The sequence below is a fragment of the Pundamilia nyererei genome, unplaced genomic scaffold, assembly GCF_000239375.1.
Source record: "Pundamilia nyererei isolate P.nyererei 1_Seehausen unplaced genomic scaffold, PunNye1.0 scaffold00113, whole genome shotgun sequence".
In the NCBI taxonomy this organism is placed as follows: domain Eukaryota; kingdom Metazoa; phylum Chordata; class Actinopteri; order Cichliformes; family Cichlidae; genus Pundamilia; species Pundamilia nyererei.
In genome coordinates this window covers 396,158-408,377 of record NW_005187514.1, presented here as the reverse complement: position 1 = coordinate 408,377, position 12,220 = coordinate 396,158, and the positions used below count along the sequence as shown (strand labels likewise).

The window sequence follows — 12,220 nt, the reverse complement described above, 5'->3', positions numbered from 1 at the left end:
GTGTATACGCGTGCTGGATGTTTTTTTCTATTTGTTTAAAGCATTAAACATTCTATTGAACTAGAGGTTAAGAGGAACATAGCTTGACATTATACGACCTCAATTCCATTACTTACTCTGAAAATATGAACAGCTACCTTTTAGATAAAATGAAGACTGGAATGCAAGCTAAATCTGGATAGGTATTGAACAGTGTACTTGGTTGTTTTTTTTATAAAAATATATCTCTAGTGAAGTGCTAATATGATATGATGAGATAAGAACGGTCTATTGATAAACTGATAAAGTACCTCGTGGGGTAAACAGCATCACCGTCAGCAATGACCTTTGTTTGGTGTGAAAACTCACACCATCAGTCATGCACTGAAAGCACTCTGTAAAATTAAGACTGTAACAGTGTCATTGCTCTGGACACAATAAGCCAGAGATACAATGCAACACAAGGCAGTTAAGCATTGATATTATGTTTGCTTGGCTCACTGTAATCATGCATGGATGCATGAGATGCTGACGAAACAGAGCAAACTGTGCATTTGGTTTATGATGTTAATATTTGGCTGCCTCAAAAGAAAGAACTGCTTTAGCAGATGCAAAGAAGTTAAGAGAGTATCTTGTAGCCTTTTATATCTGCCTTTCAGCATCCTCTGAAAATAGACACCCGTACACATCTCAGCCGCCCAGTGTGCTGGGAGTTACTTGGTTTCCAACGGGAATCGGGTGGGACGACTGCGGGTAACTTCCTGGTGAATCAGCCTTACATGTAAAGGTCTGATGTCTTTGTCATTTTATTGTGAGAGGTTTCCCAGCAGGTCTGGGGTAATGTACCCCACAGGCATAGGTGCCTTGAGTGGGTGCTGTGGCAGGCAGGAAGGGGGGGTCTGGTGGCTAGGCAGGTTAAGGAGCAGACTGTGATGACTGTCTAACTCCTGAACCACTGTGTAGTCTGCAACAGGAGCAAAAAACTGGGGGGAGTCAGGAAGAATGTAAGGCGACGGATTAACCTCCATTGTGGCTGCAGGTCTGGGCTCCACTGGCTGAGGATGTATGATGTGGTACCCCTCACCGGGCATGGGAGAGCTAGGGGGAGGAGTGCTGATTTGCTGGATACTGCTCTCTGTACTGTAGGCACTTCCTTCTGGATCCACTACTAGCAGCTGAAACTGTGGCTCTTTTTGCTTCCGTTCCTCAGACTCCTCACTGTCTTCACTCTCTTTCCGCTTCTTTTTTGTCTCCTTCTCGGCGGCTGAGATGCTCTCCTGGATTCTGAGTTGCTGTCCAGGAGACAACACCACACCACCAGAGGGCATAACATTGCTAACCTGAGCGTAGAAGTCTGTGTTGACCCAGGTCTGGGGCCCTCTGGTTTGGGTTTGGATGAGCTGTCTTTCACCTGTCTCAGAGGCTGAGGATCTTTCTACAGTATCAAGGGAGGTTTCCTCTTCATCAGGTTGTCCTGGTAGAAGCGTGGCCATCAGCATTAGTGTTTCTTCTTCAGGGAGATCTGTGTTGTAACAGGTGGCCTGGGCGGACTCAGCATCTGGACCACTTGAGGAGAAGCCAAAAAAACAAGAAAGGCAAAGAAATGAGTATTCACGGAGCTATTTGATTAAACGAATAACACCTTTAAATGTAAATCTTTGCCATACCTGATTGAATTAGAGCAACTTATGTTGATGTGTTGACTGACAGGTTGGGACTGACCCAGGAGTTTCTGGGTGTCTGAGCCCCGGTTATCCTCCTTCTCTCCACTATCTACATTCTCTGTCTCATTGACCTCCATGAGCTCCACCCACAGCTCATCTTGGTAGAAATCTGGTGCATAAATGGGCAGGCCATCCATTCCTCCACCACTCAGCATAAAATTCAGCTCATCCAGCTTCCCCTTCTGCAAGTGTACAAACAAGTGTTCTGACATTTAGGCTCCAGAAATTGACAGTTTCCTCTGTAAAACACTCTGACTTTGCAGACTTACGTCTAAAATTTTAAACCCAACAAAAAGTGTATGGCAGCTTGGTCTACTCACAAATTAACAACATAACTTATTTATTAATTTACATCAGGATTTTTTTTTTTTAATTGTTCAGAGGTGAGATTGTTTTGTATGGCTTTTAAATGCACTCTGTGAATAATACACCCACAACACAATCCTGAATCATGATGCTCTTTCTGTCTAATTCCCTCTGAGTGGTCCTTATGTCCATTTTTTCTTGTTATTTATATTCAGTTTTGTTTCACGTTTAATTGGTGGTTGAGTCAGATGATAAACTGGTAGTGAGTGTGAGAGAGAGACGAGGGAGTGATGTGGTGATTTTGTGACCTAACATATCTCTACAGTATGAGCCGCACAGACAGACAGGAGTCTGTTTTCTATCCAAATTACAATTGAAATATAATTTTAAAAATGTGATTACACAATCCCTTATATAATGGTTTTACTTCCAAACGTTGCCTTTTTAAAATCTGATTAAAATACACAACAATTTTGATCCCCCTCTGACAGTCACGCTACTTGACTGCGGGGGTCTAGCATTTGCTTGAAAAATCACAGACCAGAAATACCTTCAATAGCTCTGAATCGATGCCTTTGATTTTGGGTGCAGGAACAGGCGGCAGCAGAAATATCATTAATCTGCAATGACAGAAGAACGAGAGAGAAAGAGAGAGATGTGCACCTGTGATTTAGCAGATGTCTCATTGTTTCACAGATGTTTTGGACACCACAGATGCATGAAAGAGAGGGAGTGCGTGAGTGCTCGTACCGGTTCTGCTGAGAGATGACTATGAGCATGATGAGTATGAGGATACCCACAGTCCCAAATACAAAAACCAGTGTGAGATGGACAGGAAACTCTAAGAAGCAAAATGAAACAGAACTCGTCATAATAATGATGACAACCAGTCCTCTGGCTTCATCAATCATACTGTGTTAAATGCTCAAAGGAAAAAAAAAACAGTTTGCAGTTCACCAAAAATGCATCGCATCATTCTAACACATGCGTTACCTGTGCTAGGAATCTCAGTCACTTGAATGAAGATGGATTCACTGAACTCGCCAAATTTAATGAAAACCTGCATCCTGCAGCGGATGTGTACTTCATATTCTTTTCCTAAGTGCAGACCGTAGATTGTCTGATGAGAGTGTGGCTGAATCTCCAACTGAAAATTGCAAAAACAGACAAACCTTTTGTAAATTAAAAAAAGAAATGATGATGATGTGCTTAAAAAGAATGATGCAGCTATCCTGACAGAAATAGTAACAACACCAATGTTAAAGGCTGAGTAAGAAAAGGAGGGTGTCAAGAGGTCCGTTTTTATTTTTGGCACCTGTAACTACACAATTACTGATGCACTTCAGATAGACTGGATAGATGACATGCTATTATAACAGATGGACGTGAGGTCCCCAACCATCAGGCAAGCCAAGCGGTAATGAATACGAGCCTGTACACAGTCCCATGGCCTCTGACCTACAGATCCCTCCCTTCTCTTCCTTCACAGATGCTAAGGCCTTGCTCTGGCTTCCACAGCCTTGCCAGCAAAGCTCCAACTGCATTTTAACTACAAGTGTTCAGGGGGGAGGGAAAGAGAAACATAACACTCTGCTTCGATGACCTACAATTCATTTTTAAGAGCATGAGATTTGCTTTTTTTATTTGTGTTAATGTGCATGTGCAAAATCTGCTTTTGTCAATGTGAGGAACTGTGTGTAAAAAGAAATAATGGGCAAGATTATTAAAAAGTTAGGAATAAAAGACTTACTGCTTCCCAGTTTGTGGTATTTCCCTCTCTGTACTGCAACTCATACTCCAAACGCATCCATCCCAACCTAACATCAGCAGTAGGTGGGGACTCCCAGTTAACCATGACATCATAATTTAGCCTGGAAGGACTTATAGTCAGCAGGGTCCAGTTTAAAGACACTGGCGGGTCAGGACGTACTGTCAGAGAAAAGGCAAAAGTTCATATTCGAACAGAAGGAAAGGACACTTCTAGTTACTGATTTGGTATGCTAATTTAGGATCACATAAAAAAGGTTAACAGAATACTAAAAAAAATACTGCTTATGTTCAAAAAGTCAATATCTGTTCAATCCAGACTGTGTCACTCCCTTTACAAAGATTAAAACATTTAATTCCATTTAACAGATTTAAAACTAAATGATCAACACGTTTTGTTTTTCTCTTTTTTCTTCATTAATTTAACACGATTGATGAGGACATAAGGACAAAGCAAAGAAGTGAAAACCTCCACGAAGTCATAATTATTAAAGAAGGAGTCCTCCCATCACATTACATTTGTGTAAAACATTGATATTTTGAACTGAGACTGGAGCAAATGCAAGCAATATTGATTGAAACTGCACAGGTCTGATTTGATATTATCATGAACACATCACAAATAGGTATTTCTTTGGTATAACTGGAAACGTTGGCCATAAAGAAGAGGGGGAGAAGGCATTTTAAACAATGTCAAGAATCATCTGGAGCTGATTCAACAAGTAGTTGCTACGCTCCTTCTATAAACAAAGAGGTTTGGAAGAATAGGCAGCAACCAAAAACCTGACCCTACTACAGGTCAAGTGTCTAAGACAACATCCACAATTAATTTGTACTCATAAAAAGAACAAACAAAGATCTTTCCATGAAGAAGATGTCAGGCAACATATGACGTTGCCATATGATAATATATTGCTTGTCAGCATCTTCTAGACTCAAAGTATTTACCACTTAAGCACTGTTTATCTGACATAAGTCCAAAAACAAGTAGAATTTCCAGGTATCCTTCTGCACGAGTAATTCATTGAACTAGAAATAACCATTTTGTGCTGTGAAATATGAATATATATGTACATATGAATACATTAAGTAACATCTGTAAAGATCTCCTAATGCTATAAAGGATTTTCCCATACAACCTGAAAATGAGAAACAGTAGGATGTCAAATTTGCTGATAAATCAAAACTTTTTACAAAAATCTGTAAATATGCACAAATCTTGGCTACTAACCAATATTCTCCACCCTGAAACAGTCATCTTCATTGAAATAGGTGATGTTGTTTTGAGTGCGAAGCTGCATGCAGTAAGTGATCCATATGGATGTGTGATGTGCATCAAAGAAACATTCCCTATTTGAATGGATATACTCGGGACACTCCTTCCACTGGCTGGTAGGAGACCTGAATGAGTGAAACAATGGCAGAAGAAGCATAAGAAGAAGTAAAAAACTAAATTCTTGTCAAGTAAAGGTTATACCATCATTAATGGAGCTCACTGATTCACACAAAACAATGTGCCTACGTGAAGTTTTCTACAAAACAAGCAATTATTAGGATTTCTGAGAGTAAAGCAAGCATTTTGGAGATTACACTTACTCTTTTTTAAGGTAGAAGACTCGGAGTGCTCCAGGGGAGGAGAGGTTGTGGAAGGTGCCAGGACTCCACCAGCAGCGGAACGTCTCCTGGTCCCTTGATATACACTCAGTAAAATGAGGCTCAATGAGAGCTGAAAGACAGAGTTAGAAGAGCAACGATTAGAAAGGAAGTGAGACTGCATTAGGATAATGAATCACCTTTATTAACATCTATCAGCGTCTGCAGGGGCTTTGCTTTATTGGTCTAACAATACAGAGATACACGGTCTCCTAGGGGCCCGCTATCAATTTGAAAATCATTGCTGTGTTTTCAAATCATCAAATGCGCAAGATTTTCAGAAAGTTTACTCTGAACTTGAGGTCAAGCATACTGAGATTCAAACTCATCTGAGATATTTAGTAGATGCACCTTTAGTATCAATTTCATATGGAGCCCTTCAAAGGACATTGGAGAAAAAAGTTTAAGATGTATTTTTGCGAGAGCCTGAGTTACTTGTGCGAGATCCCGCAAAAGTTTTTGATTGAACTCCAAGCACTTCCAGGTCAGTAATGAGACCTTGGAAACCACAGTTATGGAGGACGCACACCCGTGGGACAGATGAATAGATTTTTAGTTTGAGCTTGGCCTAAACTATGAAATTAGATCAGTGCTTGACAGTAGAGACCGTTTTTATAAGTGAGAGACATCTGAAGAGAGTCCTTAGTGCAAGAGGACACACTCATCCGAAGGAGTACTCTGACCTGGCATTCTTGGCTGAATTCATTAACAGCCAGCTGCAGTACTCGGGTACTGATAGATGTACGCTAAATGCGCGGAAAAAGTCTTTCTCAGGATCTCGCAAAACTTTTTCGGGACTCTGCAAAAGTAACTTGAATTTTCGCAGAAGTGCATCTTCTTTTTTTTCCCCCACCAATATTCCATTCCTTGAAAATCCTACTTCGCCTTGTTCTCTAGTTATAAACTTCACGAGATATTCAGAAACCTTGACCTTGAGGTCACTGAGGTTCTAACTCATCTGAGATTTTTAGTAGATGCACCTATAATATCATTTTGAAGCTCCTATGTCTCCTTGTTCTCGAGTTATAACATTCACAAACTTTGCACCACTTGCCCATCCGCCCTCTTGCCCGGTAGTGTGACACCAATGCTGCGTGAGCCTTTTACAGCTCAGTCACCTTTAATTGCACTAATATCATGACTTCTGGTGGTGTCAGGCATCACTTTTTCACGGAAAGGCTGAGTAAACTTGCTGAAATCTAATCTTAACCTCAGAATTGCAGAAACTTGCCACAGTTGAAAACAATAAAAACACAACAGATAATAGTACCTTAAGGTTACAATCCACATTTAAAGACTATCAGATGAGCTCTGGGTGTTAAGTGTAATCCTGCATTATTTATACTCAAAGAGTTGCTAGACAAATGGAAAATGCTTCCACATGATTTCTGAAACAATGCACAAATACAAACTTGCAAATGTGCCAGAAATATTTTATTCCTTTCTTTTAACAACCGCTGCTGCTACCCTGTGAATCCCATGAATATCATTGCGCGCACATACGAGTAGAAAAAAAAAAGAACTTGCTAAAAAAGTATTATGCTGCTAACGTTTCGATCTGTCCAAACATTTCGTAACAACCTAACCCCTCCTCCCTCCCAGCCCCCCCGCTCCTGTCGGAGATCAGTTTCTCGCCCAGCAGAATATAGAGTCCCAGAGTTTGGTGCAACCATAAATAAGCAGCTGAAAGTACCATTGATTTCTGCTCCACTGGCTCTCCGCCAGCTCTCTCTTCTCACTGCCTGCATTATAAATCACACACAGACCTAGAACATAAACATGTATCAAAACACAGGGGAAAGAAATTACAGACCAACTGGAGCTGATAGTTTCTAAACATAAAACCAAAACATATCTCCACACAGACTCGTTAAAGATTGTTCACTTGTAAAAAAAAAAAAAAAAGAAGAAGAAGAAGAAGAAGAAAGGCACGCTACTGGCGTCTGCATACAGACATACACCTACCAAGCATGCATCCTGATTCAACTTACACACATCTAACTACAACAAGACAAGCTATCAACAAGACCAACTCAGGCAGGGCAGTCAACGCACACACCATTTATTCACGTGGAATATAAACCTACTTCGTTTCCATGCTATTTAGTGCCAGTATAACCTCATAATTCTCTGCATTCCTGTGCAGTTGTGCCTTTCCCACCTCCCTTCCCTTCACCTTTTGCACGCTGTTGTGCTTCCCCGAGGTTTGCTATTTCAGCTCGGCTTCCCTTCCCCATCCAACAAATTCCAGCTGCAACCATCAAAGAGCTTTCTGCAGACGCTGAATGCAAGAAGGCCTTAGAACTACAGAAGAATAGGATACTACAGAAGCAAAACTTCTAAGGTCCTAGGGTTTTTATATGGGCTGTAAATTTGGGGGGATAATAATTTGTATTGATTGGTACTAACACGTCTGGAAATGTTTGGGGTTACTCACAACTCACAAGACTTTTTATGATCATCAATAATTACGTAATAAGACAAGCTTTTTTTTTTACGCGTTTCATCTTCCAGTTGTTATTCTTGTCTGCAAGAGAAGAAGAATCTTGAGGTCAAAGAGCAATGCCGTATTTTAAAAAAGCTATTTGCATTTTTTGAACTTAAAACCATGTCAAAGGTGAAAGGTTGAGCCGCAAGACCTGGAGGGTCACACTCTAATTTTGTCATTCTCTCTCATTTCCTCCTTTTCAGTATTTCAAAGGATAAAAACGGGACCGTTCCAGCTGTAACTGACTCACAAGCCAGGGGTAATGTTTTGACAGGAGGATGTTGATTACCTGACTTGTACTATTTTTGTACTTGTACTAGGCTTGTACTATTTTTTTAAGGCTGTGCTCACATTATCAGCATGTAGTCATATATAACTACATATATAACTATACTTGAGTTTCAGTAATGGAAAGGTAAATCCTGCCTGTACCTGCCAGGTACTAAATGAGCTGAAAGCCTGTGGCTGGAAGAAGAAAACTAATTTGAACATGTGTGTGCGTATGTGTGTGTACATGTGTGTGTGTGGGTGTACTGCCTCATCCTGGCTGTCCATATGTATCTGTCTGTCCACGTGGATGTGCAGCTGAGACTGATAAACAGCTCTTAGCTTCACGTCCTCTCTTCATCAGTCTGTGTAGAGGAGCTAGGAAACCATTTATCTACCTCCATGTCAGCTTTAGCCATTAGGGTTTAAATCCACTAAGAAACCTAAATAAAGCACTCGGCCCTAGGCTCTCACATCGGCTGGCAAACAGAACTGAAAAAGGCGAGAGAAAAAGGTGCAACCAGCATTTACCAGTTACCGCACTGCGAAATGCTCGATTGTAATGAGGAGTGGAATGATCACCTTTTCCAGCTCATTTGCAGATTTAAGTTAATGTTGAGGTTAGTCATGCTCCAAAAGGCTGACTAAAGGAACAGCGAGATGTGATGGAAAACGAAGAAGGAAGAGTGACGCCACTAAAAAACAAACATTAGTCGGTACTACAAATGTCACTTGATGAAAAGAGATGTTTTGAAATTAAATCAGAGCAGCATTTTCTTTTAATCAATATTTCTATTAATAAAGGCAAACTAAGTCAGTGTAGGCGACTGTTTATACGCTGCAGATCATTTATAATCTGTCCCAACTGTCACCCCATGTGACGTTCCCCTGGGTTCAGTTTTGGGTCCATTACTCTTTGCACACTCTTCACGTGTGCAAATATTAGTAGTTACTGACTGATGCATAAGGAACATGAAAATGAAATACATATGGTTAGCTACGATACTTTGATCAGGTCATAATGACAGAAATGCCTCAGCATTTTTTAAAAAACTACTTTCTGTATCTTTGTGAAAACGTAAAAGTTTATGATTTTGTTTTATCATGAATTAGATTTGCACTAATAGATTTCCATGTAAATGTTCCATTACATTTGTCAACCGTAAAGCTCTTTAGCCCTGTTTACCCCATATTGTGGGCTACATCTATTACTTGGGACTTTTTGTTCGGGCACATGTTTAGGTATTTTTGTCCACTTCTTACTTATGATCACTATAAACAATGCCAAAAAGACATGTAAATGAGAACTTCTTGATGTCTCTTCATTGTGGTTTTAGTTTAAAAATGATTTGGTTGCCCTGTACTTTAAGAGAACACACAGACCTGCCAACTGAACCTGTTGTTCCCAGTCACATTGTTCACATAACTCAAGAGTCTGCTCTCAGTTGACCACAGAAAAACCCCATAAAATGACATGACAGTAAAAGCAGCCTTGTTTCTGGAAGTATTCATTTAAACCATAAATATAAATGATAACATTTATAGGAGTAAAACTATAACTTAAACAGCACAATTTTAAAATAATTTAGCATAAACCCCCATGCTAAAAATGTTGTGACAATGTGAGATATGTAAGTAAAAATAGAATTTAATGATTTGCAAACTGCATAAACCAATATTTATTAACCAAAAAACGAAAAGATATTAAATATCTAAACTGAGAAAATTTGAAGAAAAAAAAAGGAGGGGGGGATTCTGGCAACAAGTTTCTAAAAAAGTTGGGACAGGAGCAAGTAGAGGCTGGAAAACTAAACGGTATTACAAAGAAACAGCTGGAATAGCATTTTGCAACTAATTAAGTTCACTGGCAACAGTTTATTAACACAACTGGATACAAAAAGAACATCTTAGAAAGACGGAGATTCTCTGGAGTAGAGAAAGCAAGAAATTCACCAGTCTGCAACAAACTGTGTCTACAATGTGAAACTATTTCAGAATAAGGTTTCTCAATGTAAAATTGCAAAGACAGTACATAATGTCATCAAAACAGACAGAGAATCTGGAGAAATCTCTGTGAGCAACAGACATGGATAAAAATCAATAACGGATACCCGGGCTCTCAGGCAGCACTGCACTAAAAGCAGGAATGATCCTGTCATAGAAGTCCCTGACTGAGCTCAGGAACACTTCCACAGAAGACCATCTTTGAACACAGTTCGCAGACAGTGATTTCTGTGTTCTATGTGAATAAAACATGTTTATGAGATTTGTAAATCATTTAATTCTTTTTTTATTTACATTTTGCACAGTGTTGCAACAGTTTTGGAATTGGGGTTGTGTTTGAAGGTGCTAATTTTCCAGTCATTTCACATATGCCTTATTCTACGCTCCCCATGTCTATTACACATCTATTCTTGGCAGGTGTCGAGCCGTAGTACCTGCCTAGCAAACTTGAGGCCTTTCTGGCTGTTCAGCACCAACTTCTGCCATATGATCGTTTTTTTCCAGCGCCATCATTCTGTTTGTGTTTGTGTGTATTTCTGTTATCCAGATGGAGAAGTTGGCAGCACATGCTGACACTGTGCTAAGAGTAAAAGTGCCTGTCAGTCTGCACATGCCAAGTCCTACATTATATCCCTGCACCAGAGCCCAAAGACACACGCACACATACACAGGCGCACACACGGTAGAAGTATAACTGTGTGCAGCACACAACGTAATTTTTTTTCCATGGGAACATGTCTTGGATGACGAGGAAAAGAAAGAATCAGAGAGAAAATTTTGAGGACAAAGTCTAGAAGAAATGTATTTCATATTCATAATACTCTCATACATCTTCGTCATCTTCAAATAAAACAGGCAATGAAAATTACAAGCTCCAAACTGGGCTTAATGGTGAAGGTTACATAGTGACTTAGGACATGGTGCAACTCTTGACAGAGCCAGTAAGAGCGAGAAGCAGGCCAGAAGAGAGCGGGAGAAAGGTGAGCGATTGCAACAGGATACAAACAACGGAATGTAAATAGGTGATATAAATAACTCCCAGCTTGCACATGCAGTTCCATACTCAAGTGCACGGACACACACAAATGCATATGCACTAAACTTACACCTTGAAAACAATAAGCAACAAAAAATATGCCATTGTTCTGTTCCTTGAATACATCCTGCCTCTCCGCTCAGTAACACAACAGGACATGCAATTGGGCTTCTTCTCGTTTGAAGCTTGACTGGATGTCAAGTTCTCGATTCATCTGATCCTCATGACAATGTTCATAGCTTTGAAGTCCCTGAGACACAGCCCAGTGTGTTTAGCCGCGTAGTGACCCAGTCAGCTTATTGTAGTCACAGTGACTAATGATGTTAATCTTCTCTAATGCCATTACAGCTCACAGATTTAGCTTAGTTATGTCATATTATGTCCACGTTCAAGTAAAGAACAAGTGTTGTTCTCGCTCCTAATTTTGTTCTTTGGACTTCGTACTGGAGGGTGTCAGAGATTCTCATATGGGACAAATCAAATTTCTATTACAGTGTGATACATCAACACTGTAGGGAGGTGAAATAAAGACATAATTTCTAGATTAGCTGGTATTCAATTAGCCTATAGGTTTTTATTTATGTTTTCTGCTATATTCACGATTGTTAGCAAACTTTCTTTAAGGCTTTTCTTACAGTTCTTTGTATCTGGGACTAGGGCTGTGCGATATGACCAAAATCTCATATCCCGATATAAGAATTCTATCGTCCTGATAAGATATAAATTACAAAAATGTAACATTTTCTGTTAATTCTGTGAATCTCGGGCAGCTCGACTTGTGTTTCCAGCTGCGCGTCATGTAGCTGGAGTCGAGTGTTTTAGCCACAGCTGCCCTGGGGCAGACTGGCAGAAGCCAGGCTGCCATATCGCGCCATCGGCCCCTCTGGCCAACACCAGTAGGCAGTAGGGTAAATTTATTATATCATATTACATTATATCCTCTTTCACATTAGAGCCACAACAGGACCCACTAGAACATGGGAACAAGTAAAAGTG

General features: G+C 40.1%; 1 protein-coding gene across 3 annotated transcripts in view; it reads right to left on the bottom strand.

Moving 5' to 3' along the window:
- Positions 1–205: 205 nt before the first annotated feature.
- The window catches only part of ghra (growth hormone receptor a), a 25,706-nt gene continuing 13,691 nt past the window's right edge, over positions 206–12,220 (bottom strand). For all 3 annotated transcript variants that reach the window (XM_005741710.1, XM_005741709.1, XM_005741708.1), the window contains exons 3-10: positions 5,373–5,502; positions 5,008–5,177; positions 3,760–3,938; positions 3,003–3,156; positions 2,760–2,850; positions 2,560–2,629; positions 1,647–1,885; positions 206–1,545 (exon numbers count right to left, since the gene is read on the bottom strand). In XM_005741710.1, the coding sequence (XP_005741767.1) occupies positions 786–1,545; positions 1,647–1,885; positions 2,560–2,629; positions 2,760–2,850; positions 3,003–3,156; positions 3,760–3,938; positions 5,008–5,177; positions 5,373–5,502 (1,793 nt within the window). In that variant the 3' untranslated portion in view covers positions 206–785. The remainder of the gene's footprint in view (positions 1,546–1,646; positions 1,886–2,559; positions 2,630–2,759; positions 2,851–3,002; positions 3,157–3,759; positions 3,939–5,007; positions 5,178–5,372; positions 5,503–12,220) is intronic.